Source organism: Salmo trutta, unplaced genomic scaffold, assembly GCF_901001165.1.
Source record: "Salmo trutta unplaced genomic scaffold, fSalTru1.1, whole genome shotgun sequence".
NCBI classification, from domain to species: Eukaryota; Metazoa; Chordata; class Actinopteri; order Salmoniformes; family Salmonidae; genus Salmo; species Salmo trutta.
Window position 1 is genome coordinate 26,200 of NW_021822543.1, and position 15,344 is coordinate 41,543.

General features: G+C 42.5%; 2 protein-coding genes across 2 annotated transcripts; both read left to right on the plus strand.

Moving 5' to 3' along the window:
* Positions 1-1,908: 1,908 nt before the first annotated feature.
* LOC115182587 (protocadherin-20-like) lies at positions 1,909-14,836 on the plus strand. Its single transcript, XM_029744117.1, has 5 exons — positions 1,909-2,094; positions 2,538-3,938; positions 4,399-4,592; positions 13,522-13,611; positions 13,715-14,836. Exons 1-5 carry the CDS (start codon positions 2,047-2,049, stop codon positions 14,661-14,663), a joined length of 2,682 nt encoding a protein of 893 aa, XP_029599977.1. The 5' UTR covers positions 1,909-2,046; the 3' UTR covers positions 14,664-14,836.
* Positions 8,843-10,538, plus strand: LOC115182588 (uncharacterized). The gene is made up of 2 exons (XM_029744118.1): positions 8,843-9,047; positions 9,809-10,538. The coding sequence occupies exons 1-2, from the start codon at positions 8,847-8,849 to the stop codon at positions 10,529-10,531; spliced, it is 924 nt and encodes a 307-aa protein (XP_029599978.1). The 5' UTR covers positions 8,843-8,846; the 3' UTR covers positions 10,532-10,538.
* Positions 14,837-15,344: the final 508 nt, after the last annotated feature.

Here is a 15,344-nt window from a genome sequence, read left to right on the forward strand (position 1 = left end):
TGACCTACAGTATGCTGTTAATGATCTACAGTCCTACAGTATGGTGTTAATGACCTACAGTCCTACAGTATGGCGTTAATGACCTACAGTCCTACAGTATGGTGTTAATGATCTACAGTCCTACAGCATGGTGTTAATGACCTACAGTCCTACAGCATGGTGTTAATGACCTACAGCATGGTGTTAATGACCTACAGTCCTACAGCATGGTGTTAATGACCTACAGCATGGTGTTAATGACCTACAGTCCTACAGCATGGTGTTAATGACCTACAGTATGGTGTTAATGACCTACAGTATGGTGTTAATGACCTACAGTCCTACAGTATGGTGTTAATGACCTACAGTATAGTGTTAATGACCTACAGTCCTACAGTACGGTGTTAATGATCTACAGTATGGTGTTAATGACCTACAGTATGGTGTTAATGACCTACAGTCCTACAGCATGGTGTTAATGACATACAGTATGGTGTTAATGACCTACAGTATAGTGTTAATGATCTACAGTATAGTGTTAATGACCTACAGTATGGTGTTAATGACCTACAGTATGGTGTTAATGACCGACAGTCCTACAGTATAGTGTTAATGATCTACAGTCCTACAGTATGGTGTTAATGATCTACAGTCCTACAGTATGGTGTTAATGATCTACAGTCCTACAGTATGGTGTTAATGAACTACAGTCCTACAGCATGGTGTTAATGATCTACAGTCCTACAGTATGGTGTTAATGAACTACAGTATGGTGTTAAGGAAAACATACCACTATGAGGGGACATTTAATGTTGAAAACATACTGCTATAATGGGACATTTAATGTTGAAAACATACTGCTGTAAGGGGACATTTAATGTTGAAAACATACTGCTGTAAAGGGACATTTAATGTTGAAAACATACTGCTGTAAAGGGACATTTAATGTTGAAAACATACTGCTGTAAAGGGGACATTTAATGTTGAAAACATACTGCTGTAATGAGACATTTAATGTTGAAAACATACTGCTGTAAGGGGACATTTAATGTTGAAAACATACCACTATGAGGGGACATTTAATGTTGAAAACATACTGCTATAATGGGACATTTAATGTTGAAAACATACTGCTGTAAGGGGACATTTAATGTTGAAAACATACTGCTGTAAGGGGACATTTAATGTTGAAAACATACTGCTGTAAGGGGACATTTTATGTTGAAAACATACTGCTGTAAGGGGACATTTAATGTTGAAAACATACTGCTGTAAGGGGACATTTAATGTTGAAAACATACTGCTGTAATGGGACATTTAATGTTGAAAACATACCACTATGAGGGGACATTTAATGTTGAAAACATACTGCTGTAAGGGGACATTTAATGTTGAAAACATACTGCTGTAAAGGGACATTTAATGTTGAAAACATACTGCTGTAAGGGGACATTTAATGTTGAAAACATGCCACTATGAGGGCATTGTTAAAAAGCATATAATATCCAAGAATTCAAACACACAAGATTCTCAAGTGTTGTAATTGGTGTAGTACAACATCCTACACCCCTCATCATCTATATACAGGTCATTAAGGGAACATGTGCAGTTCAGAGAGGCTGGGTTCATGTGCTTTATTGGAGGCTTCCAGTAAAACATCATTACTGAAATAACAGGCTCCAAACACCACAACTATTACTTACTAAGGGTACTTCTTCTCTCTGTTTTGAACACACACACACACACACACACAAAATCCTTCTCTCTGCACAAAAACAGTGCATGATCCTGAATCCGCCTCTCCCTGCCCATCCCGGCGGCTGTCTAATCTCATTGGTTGCCGTCAGGGGGGGGTTGTATTTGCATATTGTGTGCGTGTCCCTGTGTTGGGATGAATGACTGTGTTCAGTTCAGAACGCTACAGGACAGCGCCGGACTCTGCAGAGATTATGTGTTTCTGCAGCTACACTGATCAGCTCAGCACACGACAAGCCTCCGATGCGTTCAGCTCCGGGCTCTCTGCTCCGGGGCTGTAGGTGAAACCACGTCGATCCAGGTGGAATAAACATGTTCAACAAAACAGGACCCGGACTAAGCTCGAGAGGAGTACTGTGGGTAAGTGTTTTGTCATTTGTCTTGTAGTCTTTCTATTAAAAAAAATGAAGAGAGAAAGCTTTTCTTTTTAAACCTCAATGTCAAATGAGAGTTTGGTTTGCGCTTAAATCAACTGGCAACTTCGCCGTGTGTTATGTAATGGATGAGTAATAACGTGTATGTTATTTTCAATAAGTCTTAATGTCTGTGGTTCAAAGCTACGTTCTACTTGTTCATTATTTAAAGAGTTAAAGAGTAAAAAATGTGTATTTAAAATTTAAAAAAAACATATATGTGCCTGTTTAGAAAGTCTATTTAATCAGTGATTTTCTTCGCTGGCTATTGATTCCATAATATAACTGTATCGGTCAATATGTTTGTTGTTTCCCCTCTGAGGCTGATTCTCTCATGTCTGGAACTCTACTTGTTAAACCCCATGTTTCTGTATTATGTCTGTATTTCAGGGTTTGTGCATACTCGTCCTTTACACCAGCCCTCTCTCCTGTTTTGCTCATTTCAGCCAAGCGAAAGAGCTGGTCTATAAGATAAAAGAAGGATTACCCTCAGGGACGCTCATAGGGTCCCTGGGCTCCGATTTACACTTGGATTTATCCCTCGATCCCCATGTTTTATTCAGTCTGCCCCAGAAGAAGCCCGGTGATCAGTATGTCACTCTGAACAGCACTACGGGACAGCTGTTTACGTCTGGGAATGAGATCGACAGGGAGACGCTCTGCCCCGACGCATCAGAGTACAACCAGGGCTGCGTCCTCTCCCTGGATGTGTTCGTTCTACCCCAGCAGTACTTCCAGCTGGTTAAGGTCAAGATCTTAGTGGAGGATGTTAACGATAACCGGCCGCGCTTCCCGACAGGCGAGATTAGGGTTTCCATCCCGGAGAACACCCAGGTCAACACGAGGTTTGCGGTGGAGCAGTCAGCGACGGATCCTGATCTGGGGTTTCACGGAGTCCAGACTTACTGGCTGGTCAACGACTTTGGGGTGTTCACTCTGGACGTAGAGGAGAACGAAGGGGGTGAGCTGACACCCTTCCTCATCGTGACCGACGAGCTGGACCGGGAACGACAGGAGGAATACGTAACGGATATTATAGCAGAGGACGGCGGGTTACCACCTCTTCTTGGTACCGCCACGTTAAGGATTATAATCACTGATGTCAACGATAACTGTCCTCGGTTCACAGAGTCACAGGTCAACGTGACGCTGTACGGGAATACGACTAAAGGAGAGCAGCTGTCCAGGTTACACGCCTTCGACCCCGACCAGGGCGCCAACGCGGTGATCAGCTATGCGTACAGCGACCGCGTTCCCGGAGAGGCTAGAGCTCTATTCCATCTGGACCGGATTACCGGGGTGATCAAACTGGCCGGTCAGATCAACACCGCAACCGGGAAGTTCTATAAACTCACTGTCCTCGCCAACGGGCCTGGGTGCATCCCTGCCGTCGCCATGGTGACGGTGCACGTGATCCGGGTAGCTTCCGGTCCGCCGGTTATTATGCCGCGCTACATCGCGGCGGAGAAAGACGGTGTGGTCACGATGAAAGAGTCCGAACCTCCTTTTTCCCCAATCGCGTTTTTCACCGTGAAGAACACGGACCAAAGAGGACAGAGGACGGAATGCCTGCTGGAAGGATCCGGCCCGTTCAGACTGTCACCTTACAAAGTGTTGAAGAACGAGTATCTGTTAGAGACGACGGAGCCGCTGGACTACGAGCAGAGGCAGGACTATGAGCTGACTGTGGTGCTCAGGAACCCCAGAGGTCTCATCATCAAGACCTTCATTAAGATCCTGGTTCAGGATGAAAACGACAACGCGCCTGTCTTCAAACAGTCTCTGTGTGAGGTGACTGAATACATTTATCAACGCATGAGTGTTTCAATGTTTTATGGTTAGGGTTAGGACATGTACTGAACATATTATTTAAAGTACATTGAGTTTCTTAAGCCATTTCAGTACAATAATACAAAATATATAGGATTTTTTTTTGTGGTTGAAAAATATAGAGGATTAAAAACAAAAAAGGTCTACCCACGTATTTATTTCAGTATTTACTTATTTATTTCAGTATTTACTTATTTATTTCAGTATTTACTTATTTACTTATTTATTTTAGTATTTACTGATTTATTTCAGTATTTACTTATTTATTTTAGTATTTAGTTATTTATTTTAGTATTTACTTATTTCTGTATTTACACATTTATTTTAGTATTTACTTATTTCAGTATTTACTTATTTATTTCCTTATTTATTTCAGTATTTACCTACTTATATGTTTCCTGGTGGTCGTTGTAATTCTCAGGTCTCTGTGGAGGAGAATAACCCTCCCAACAGCTTCCTGGCCCAGCTCCAGGCCACAGACCAGGACAGTGAGGCCAGAGGAGAGGTCACCTACCTGCTGGGGTCAGACGCTCCCTCCATTTTCCTCCTGGACAGGCTGACCGGTGTGCTGACCGTGTCCACATCTCTGGATCGAGAAGAGAAGCAGACGTACAGGTCTGTCGCATATTGATGATGTATTGTAACGTATTATGACTGATATTGTATGGATAAAACGCATTATAAATTGCCAATAAATGTTTATAGTAATAATAATAATTTACTTGTTTAACTTGTATAGCGCTTTTCATTACAGAAAATAATCTCAAAGCGCATAAAAAAGTGAAACAAAAAAAACAACACATTTAAATTGAGATGGTGGAATGAAATATATCTATGTCAACTATGACATAAACCTGTTCTTTATAAAGGATGGCATTAGCACTGCTTAATAAAGGCTTTATAAATCATATTAAATTGAGTCTTCACAAAGCATTTATAACCCATCATGCATCTTAGTAGAGAATTTCAACACCAGCATGGTGGGTTAGATTCCCACCCATATGTAAAAATGTATTCACGCATGACTGCAAATGGCTTTGGATAAATGGCATGTATTATATTACTCTAAACCCTTTGTAGGATGGCCCAACCTCTTTCCCTCCTGGGTGCGCAGCCAATATTGGACCTGATCTCAACTTTCCCCATAATGCTGTGCTGCAGGATCACACACTCTAAAGTGCAGTTCTACACCAAAAACAATCCCCATAATGCTGTGCTGCAGGATCACACACTCTAAAGTGCAGTTCTACACCAAAAACAATCCCCATAATGCTGTGCTGCAGGATCACACACTCTAAAGTGCAGTTCTACACCAAAAACAATCCCATAATGCTGTGCTGCAGGACCACACACTCTAAAGTGCAGTTCTACACCAAAAACAATCCCCATAATGCTGTGCTGCAGGACCACACACTCTAAAGTGCAGTTCTACACCAAAAACAATCCCCATAATGCTGTGCTGCAGGACCACACACTCTAAAGTGCAGTTCTACACCAAAAACAATCCCCATAATGCTGTGCTGCAGGACCACACACTCTAAAGTGCAGTTCTACACCAAAAACAATCCCCATAATGCTGTGCTGCAGGATCACACACTCTAAAGTGCAGTTCTACACCAAAAACAATCCCCATAATGCTGTGCTGCAGGACCACACACTCTAAAGTGCAGTTCTACACCAAAAACAATCCCCATAATGCTGTGCTGCAGGACCACACACTCTAAAGTGCAGTTCTACACCAAAAACAATCCCCATAATGCTGTGCTGCAGGACCACACACTCTAAAGTGCAGTTCTACACCAAAAAACAATCCCCATAATGCTGTGCTGCAGGATCACACACTCTAAAGTGCAGTTCTACACCAAAAACAATCCCCATAATGCTGTGCTGCAGGACCACACACTCTAAAGTGCAGTTCTACACCAAAAACAATCCCCATAATGCTGTGCTGCAGGACCACACACTCTAAAGTGCAGTTCTACACCAAAAACAATCCCCATAATGCTGTGCTGCAGGATCACACACTCTAAAGTGCAGTTCTACACCAAAAACAATCCCCATAATGCTGTGCTGCAGGACCACACACTCTAAAGTGCAGTTCTACACCAAAAACAATCCCCATAATGCTGTGCTGCAGGACCACACACTCTAAAGTGCAGTTCTACACCAAAAACAATCCCCATAATGCTGTGCTGCAGGACCACACACTCTAAAGTGCAGTTCTACACCAAAAACAATCCCCATAATGCTGTGCTGCAGGACCACACACTCTAAAGTGCAGTTCTACACCAAAACAATCCCCATAATGCTGTGCTGCAGGATCACACACTCTAAGGTGCAGTTCTACACCAAAAACAATCCCCATAATGCTGTGCTGCAGGATCACACACTCTAAAGTGCAGTTCTACACCAAAAACAATCCCCATAATGCTGTGCTGCAGGACCACACACTCTAAAGTGCAGTTCTACACCAAAAACAATCCCCATAATGCTGTGCTGCAGGACCACACACTCTAAAGTGCAGTTCTACACCAAAAACAATCCCCATAATGCTGTGCTGCAGGACCACACACTCTAAAGTGCAGTTCTACACCAAAAACAATCCCCATAATGCTGTGCTGCAGGATCACACACTCTAAAGTGCAGTTCTACACCAAAAACAATCCCCATAATGCTGTGCTGCAGGATCACACACTCTAAAGTGCAGTTCTACACCAAAAACAATCCCCATAATGCTGTGCTGCAGGATCACACACTCTAAAGTGCAGTGCTGCAGGATCACACACTCTAAAGTGCAGTTCTACACCAAAACAATCCCCATAATGCTGTGCTGCAGGATCACACACTCTAAAGTGCAGTTCTACACCAAAAACAATCCCCATAATGCTGTGCTGCAGGATCACACACTCTAAAGTGCAGTTCTACACCAAAAACAATCCCCATAATGCTGTGCTGCAGGATCACACACTCTAAAGTGCAGTTCTACACCAAAAACAATCCCCATAATGCTGTGCTGCAGGATCACACACTCTAAAGTGCAGTTCTACACCAAAAACAATCCCCATAATGCTGTGCTGCAGGATCACACACTCTAAAGTGCAGTTCTACACCAAAAACAATCCCCATAATGCTGTGCTGCAGGATCACACACTCTAAAGTGCAGTTCTACACCAAAAACAATCCCCATAATGCTGTGCTGCAGGATCACACACTCTAAAGTGCAGTTCTACACCAAAAACAATCCCCATAATGCTGTGCTGCAGGACCACACACTCTAAAGTGCAGTTCTACACCAAAAACAATCCCCATAATGCTGTGCTGCAGGATCACACACTCTAAAGTGCAGTTCTACACCAAAAACAATCCCCATAATGCTGTGCTGCAGGACCACACTCTAAAGTGCAGTTCTACACCAAAAACAATCCCCATAATGCTGTGCTGCAGGATCACACACTCTAAAGTGCAGTTCTACACCAAAAACAATCCCCATAATGCTGTGCTGCAGGACCACACACTCTAAAGTGCAGTTCTACACCAAAAACAATCCCCATAATGCTGTGCTGCAGGACCACACACTCTAAAGTGCAGTTCTACACCAAAAACAATCCCCATAATGCTGTGCTGCAGGATCACACACTGTAAAGTGCAGTTCTACACCAAAAACAATCCCCATAATGCTGTGCTGCAGGATCACACACTCTAAAGTGCAGTTCTACACCAAAAACAATCCCCATAATGCTGTGCGCTGTGCTGCAGGATCACACACTCTAAAGTGCAGTTCTACACCAAAAACAATCCCCATAATGCTGTGCTGCAGGACCACACACTCTAAAGTGCAGTTCTACACCAAAAACAATCCCCATAATGCTGTGCTGCAGGATCACACACTCTAAAGTGCAGTTCTACACCAAAAACACATCCCCATAATGCTGTGCTGCAGGATCACACACTCTAAAGTGCAGTTCCACACCAAAAAACAATCCCCATAATGCTGTGCTGCAGGACCACACAACTCTAAAGTGCACGTTCTACACCACAAAACAATCCCCCTATTGCTGTGCTGCAGGACCACACACTCTAAAGTGCAGTTCTACACCAAAAACAATCCCCATAATGCTGTGCTGCAGGACCACACACTCTAAAGTGCAGTTCTACACCAAAAACAATCCCCATAATGCTGTGCTGCAGGATCACACACTCTAAAGTGCAGTTCTACACAAAAACACTGCCCCATAATGCTGTGCTGCAGGACCACAACACTCTAAAGTGCAGTTCTACACCAAAAACAATCCCCATAATGCTGTGCTGCAGGACCACACACTCTAAAGTGCAGTTCTACACCAAAAACAATCCCCATAATGCTGTGCTGCAGGATCACACCACTCTAAAGTGCAGTTCTACACCCAAAAACAATCCCCATAATGCTGTGCTGCAGGACCACACACTCTAAAGTGCAGTTCTACACCAAAACAATCCCCATAATGCTGTGCTGCAGGACCACACACTCTAAAGTGCAGTTCTACACCAAAAACAATCCCCATAATGCTGTGCTGCAGGATCACACACTCTAAAGTGCAGTTCTACACCAAAAACAATCCCCATAATGCTGTGCTGCAGGACCACACACTCTAAAGTGCAGTTCTACACCAAAAACAATCCCCATAATGCTGTGCTGCAGGACCACACACTCTAAAGTGCAGTTCTACACCAAAAACAATCCGTATTTATTTTTTGCTTAATTCCGTTTTCCCCCCCCCCATACTCCGTTTTCTCGGTTTTGCTTTTCCAGGTTTCAGATTTCCCCATTTTTTATGATTTTCCCACAGCTTTTAAAATAAACTATACTGCCCTAAAACCAAGGTTGGTGGTATGTATTTACAGGACAGCATGGTATCTCTGAAGGTTGGTGGTATGTATTTACAGGACAGCATGGTATCTCTGAAGGTTGGTGGTATGTATTTACAGGACAGCATGGTATCTCTGAAGGTTGGTGGTATGTATTTACAGGACAGCATGGTATCTCTGAAGGTTGGTGGTATGTATTTACAGGACAGCCTGGTATCTCTGAAGGTTGGTGGTATGTATTTACAGGACAGCATGGTATCTCTGAAGGCTGGTGGTATGTATTTACAGGACAGCATGGTATCTCTGAAGGTTGGTGGTATGTATTTACAGGACAGCATGGTATCCCTGAAGGTTGGTGGTATGTATTTACAGGACAGCCTGGTATCTCTGAAGGTTGGTGGTATGTATTTACAGGACAGCATGGTATCTCTGAAGGTTGGTGGTATGTATTTACAGGACAGCATGGTATCTCTGAAGGTTGGTGGTATGTATTTACAGGACAGCATGGTATCTCTGAAGGTTGGTGTATGTATTTACAGGACAGCATGGTATCTCTGAAGGCTGGTGGTATGTATTTACAGGACAGCATGGTATCTCTGAAGGTTGGTGGTATGTATTTACAGGACAGCATGGTATCTCTGAAGGCTGGTGGTATGTATTTACAGGACAGCATGGTATCTCTGAAGGCTGGTGGTATGTATTTACAGGACAGCATGGTATCTCTGAAGGTTGGTGGTATGTATTTACAGGACAGCATGGTATCTCTGAAGGCTGGTGGTATGTATTTACAGGACAGCATGGTATCTCTGAAGGTTGGTGGTATGTATTTACAGGACAGCATGGTATCTCTGAAGGTCGGTGGTATGTATTTACAGGACAGCATGGTATCTCTGAAGGTCGGTGGTATGTATTTACAGGACAGCATGGTATCTCTGAAGGTTGGTGGTATGTATTTACAGGACAGCATGGTATCTCTTACGCTGAAGGTTGGTGGTATGTATTTACAGGACAGCATGGTATCTCTGAAGGTTGGTGGTATGTATTTACAGGACAGCATGGTATCTCTGAAGGTTGGTGGTATGTATTTACAGGACAGCATGGTATCTCTGAAGGCTGGTGGTATGTATTTACAGGACAGCATGGTATCTCTGAAGGTTGGTGGTATGTATTTACAGGACAGCATGGTATCTCTGAAGGTTGGTGGTATGTATTTACAGGACAGCCTGGTATCTCTGAAGGTTGGTGGTATGTATTTACAGGACAGCATGGTATCTCTGAAGGTCGGTGGTATGTATTTACAGGACAGCATGGTATCTCTGAAGGTCGGTGGTATGTATTTACAGGACAGCATGGTATCTCTGAAGGTTGGTGGTATGTATTTACAGGACAGCATGGTATCTCTGAAGGTTGGTGGTATGTATTTACAGGACAGCCTGGTATCTCTGAAGGTTGGTGGTATGTATTTACAGGACAGCATGGTATCTCTGAAGGTTGGTGGTATGTATTTACAGGACAGCCTGGTATCTCTGAAGGTTGGTGGTATGTATTTACAGGACAGCATGGTATCTCTGAAGGTTGGTGGTATGTATTTACAGGACAGCATGGAATATCTGAAGGTTGATGATTATTACATATATACCTCAGCCTCACCTCATACAACAAACATTCACCTACATTCATTTAACATATACAAGTTTACATTCATTTAACATATACAAGTTTACATTCATTTAACATATACAAGTTTACATTCATTTAACAAATACAAGTTTACATTCATTTAACAAATACAAGTTTACATTCATTTAACATATACAAGTTTACATTCATTTAACATATACAAATTTACATTAATGAGTTAGTACAAGCAGCTAGAATAGCATCACCACAATTCATAAATGTAATATCAACAAGCCATAAAGTCCATAAGTCCATAAAGAGCAAAAGATAGGAATTCAAGGTCAGGGAGCATGATTGATGTAGTACTGTAAAGTTGATAAACCGGCGCTGATTAATCATGAAGCAAATACCACCATCTCCTGATTTTAGAGACAACTTGACTGACCTGTCGTGGGGGGGGGGGTTCAGCCTAGTCCGGAAACAGTTTGGTCCGGTCCTGTCTCAGTCAGGCAGACGGAGGAGCCTTCCACGTAATCTCTCTTAGTTCATATCAAAAGCAGGACTTCCATCCATTTTATTCCTGAGTGATCGGACGTTCGATAGTAGCCAGGCAGGCGGAGGGGGGCCGATAGGGCAGGCGGAGGGGGGCCGATAGGGCAGGCGGAGGGGGGCCGATAGGGCAGGCGGAGGGGGGCCGATAGGGCAGGCTCAGGGGGGCTGATAGGGCAGGCGGAGGGGGGCCGATAGGGCAGGCGGAGGGGGGCCGATAGGGCAGGCGGAGGGGGGCCGATAGGGCAGGCGGAGGGGGGCCGATAGGGCCGTCTACCTGAACCTGGAGGGTTTGCCGGCTCGCCTTACATGTCCGGCTGTATTCCTACCTGTAGGCAGTGACTGCTCAGGGATGTTGTTAGTCAGTAACTCCACAGGTAAAGAAATATGTTGTGGATCAAAACTCCGTACCATTTCTCCCTGACTATGTTTGTTAATAGAAAAAAAAATATATATATATATATATATATATCAGGGGACAACTGTTGAGGTCTGAGAGAAATCTAAGAAACTTTGATTTTTGAGAGTAGTTATATTTTTATATAAAGACCTGACTGTGTCCATCACCCCACAGTATGACCTGTTATATTGTTATATATTATATTGTTATATAAAGACCTGATTGGGTCCATCACCCCACAGTATGACCTGTTATATTGTTATATATTATATTGTTATATAAAGACCTGACTGGACCCATCACCCCACAGTATGACCTGTTATATTGTTATATATTATATTGTTATATAAAGACCTGACTGGGTCCATCACCCCACAGTATGACCTGTTATATTGTTATATATTATATTGTTATATAAAGACCTGACTGGACCCATCACCCCACAGTATGACCTGTTATATTGTTATATATTATATTGTTATATAAAGACCTGACTGGGTCCATCACCCCACAGTATGACCTGTTATATTGTTATATATTATATTGTTATATAAAGACCTGACTGGGTCCATCACCCCACAGTATGACCTGTTATATTGTTATATATTATATTGTTATATAAAGACCTGACTGGACCCATCACCCCACAGTATGACCTGTTATATTGTTATATATTATATTGTTATATAAAGACCTGACTGGGTCCATCACCCCACAGTATGACCTGTTATATTGTTATATATTATATTGTTTATATAAAGACCTGACTGGACCCATCACCCCACAGTATGACCTGTTATATTGTTATATATTATATTGTTATATAAAGACCTGACTGGATCCATCACCCCACAGTATGACCTGTTATATTGTTATATATTATATTGTTATATAAAGACCTGACTGGATCCATCACCCCACAGTATGACCTGTTATATTGTTATATATTATATTGTTGTATAAAGACCAGACTGGATCCATCACCCCACAGTATGACCTGTTATATTGTTATATATTATATTGTTATATAAAGACCTGACTGGATCCATCACCCCACAGTATGACCTGTTATATTGTTATATATTATATTGTTATATAAAGACCTGACTGGGTCCATCACCCCACAGTATGACCTGTTATATTGTTATATATTATATTGTTATATAAAGACCTGACTGGATCCATCACCCCACAGTATGACCTGTTATATTGTTATATATTATATTGTTATATAAAGACCTGACTGGATCCATCACCCCACAGTATGACCTGTTATATTGTTATATATTATATTGTTATATAAAGACCTGACTGGATCCATCACCCCACAGTATGACCTGTTATATTGTTATATATTATATTGTTATATAAAGACCTGACTGGACCCATCACCCCACAGTATGACCTGTTATATTGTTATATATTATATTGTTATATAAAGACCTGACTGGACCCATCACCCCACAGTATGACCTGTTATATTGTTATATATTATATTGTTATATAAAGACCTGACTGGGTCCATCACCCCACAGTATGACCTGTTATATTGTTATATATTATATTGTTATATAAAGACCTGACTGGACCCATCACCCCACAGTATGACCTGTTATATTGTTATATATTATATTGTTGTATAAAGACCTGACTGGGTCCATCACCCCTCATTAGTACTTGTTATATTGTTGTGTGTTTATGTACTGAGGGACATTTAACTTGGTTTCAGTTGAAAGCCACTTTCAATTTCCTTATGTTGGGGGCTTTTATCAAGGTAATTGTAATGTGCCTAAGATAAATTCTCTTCAGATCATGTGTCATCCTGCAGCACAACATGTTATGTCACAATTATGAACCCTTTATAAAGCATGGCGTACGGTTATAGATGCTTTGTAACACATCTGTGTAGCGCTTAGGTAGGCTTTATGAAGGCTTTATAAAGCCTCAATAAGCTGAATGTCTTTTAAAGCGGAACTGGATATATGGATGACACAATGCATTATAACTGCCTATGGATGTTCATAGTGTCTTTTTTTATTATCTGCAATATGTTTTGTTTAATTGTTGTTGTAATATTGTGAAGAGACAATTGAATAAAAGTTTGTAACCTCTAAACTGTAACCTCTGCAGGTTCATGGTTCGGGCGGTGGACCGAGGGACCCCCAGGAGAGAGTCTATAGCTACAGTTGTCATCACTGTGCTGGACCGTAATGACAACAGGTAAGAGAAAGACCAGACGCTTTGTGATAACTGCTGATTTAATTGATTGTTTTGATTGATTCTGATATGATTTGATTTTATTGATTTTATTTTTACCCATCAGCCCGCGTTTCATCAATAAAGACTTCACATTCTTTGTGCCGGAGAATTTCCCGGGGTTTGGCGAGATCGGCGTTCTCTCGGTAACGGACGCGGACGCAGGCGAGAACGGCTGGGTGGCACTCTCCATCCTCAACGGCAGCGACATCTTTGTGATCGACACGGGGCGAGGCGCTCTAAGGGCCCGTACCCCTCTGGACCGGGAGCAACAGGGGACGTACTACCTCTGGATCGAAGCAGTCGACGGAGGGGAACCCTCTCTCTCCTGCCTCACCATGGTTACTGTCCTCCTCCTCGACGTAAACGATAACCCTCCCATTGTCTTGTTCCCCCAGTCTAACCAGTCCTACATGCTGGTGTTACCTAGCACCTTACCGGGGACCTCCATCACAGAGGTGTACGCCGTGGATAAAGACACAGGAATGAACGCTGTTATCGCCTACAGCATCATCAAGAGGAAAGGTGGCGAGCCGGGATCGTTCGACATCGACCCGGACACAGGGAACATCACGTTAAAGAGAGAACTCAGTGACCGCGGTCTCTACAGCCTACTGGTTAAAGTCTCGGATCACGGTCAGCCAGAACCTCTCCACTCCACCGTCCTGGTCAACCTCTTTGTCAATGAGACGGTTTCTAATGAGAGCTACATCCAGAGTCTTCTCACCGGGGAAGCTGAGACCCAGATGGAGGAGAAGCCGTGGTACGTGGGGAAGCTGACAGAGAGGCCTGGCAGGGAGGACGTGTTCCCCTGTCGGCCACTACTCATAGCTCTGTCAGTAACCTGTCTGGGACTATTCTGCATCGTCGTCACATTGACTGCTTATATATGCTGCAAGAAACTGAAGAAATGGAAGAAACATCAAATGAAAAGACTGGAGGTTGAAATGCCTTTGAAGATGAACGGTGACTTGCAGGACGTAGATAGAAAGCGGATGGAAATCTCTAACATTTGATGACATTGACATTGTAAAGACTTTGAGGCAAAGACTCCAACATACAAAACTGTTACACTGCAACTGTTTATAAACAATGTGAATTGTGAAGTGTAGATTTTCATCCTCAAAAAGACATACTGTAATTTCCGGACTTTTAAGCGCACCTGAATATAAGCCGCACCCACTGAATTAAAAAATATATATTATTTTGAACATAAATAAGCCGCACATGTCTATAAGCCGCAGGTGCCTACCGGTACATTGAAACAAATTAACTTTACACAGACTTTAACGAAACACGGCTTGTAACAAAAATAAATAGGCTTCAACGAAACACGGCTTGTAACAAAAATAAATAGGCTTTAACGAAACACGGCTTGTAACAAAAAATAAAAAATTAGCAGTAAGCTTTAGTTGTCTTTTTGCACTGAGTCAATTCCTCACGCTGCTGTTTCCAACGTCTTATCATCGACTCATTAAGACCAAGCTCCCGTGCAGCAGCTCTATTTCCTTTTCCAACAGCCAGATCAATCGCCTTCAACTTGAAAGCTGCATCATATGCATTTCTCCGTGTCTTTGCCATGATGAGGGTGACAAAATGACTACCGTAATCAGAATGATGGGAAGTTTGAGAGCGCTCGATTTAATCTAAACAGTAAACAAAAAAGTTGTTTGACCTTAACCCGTTCGGCAATTTCA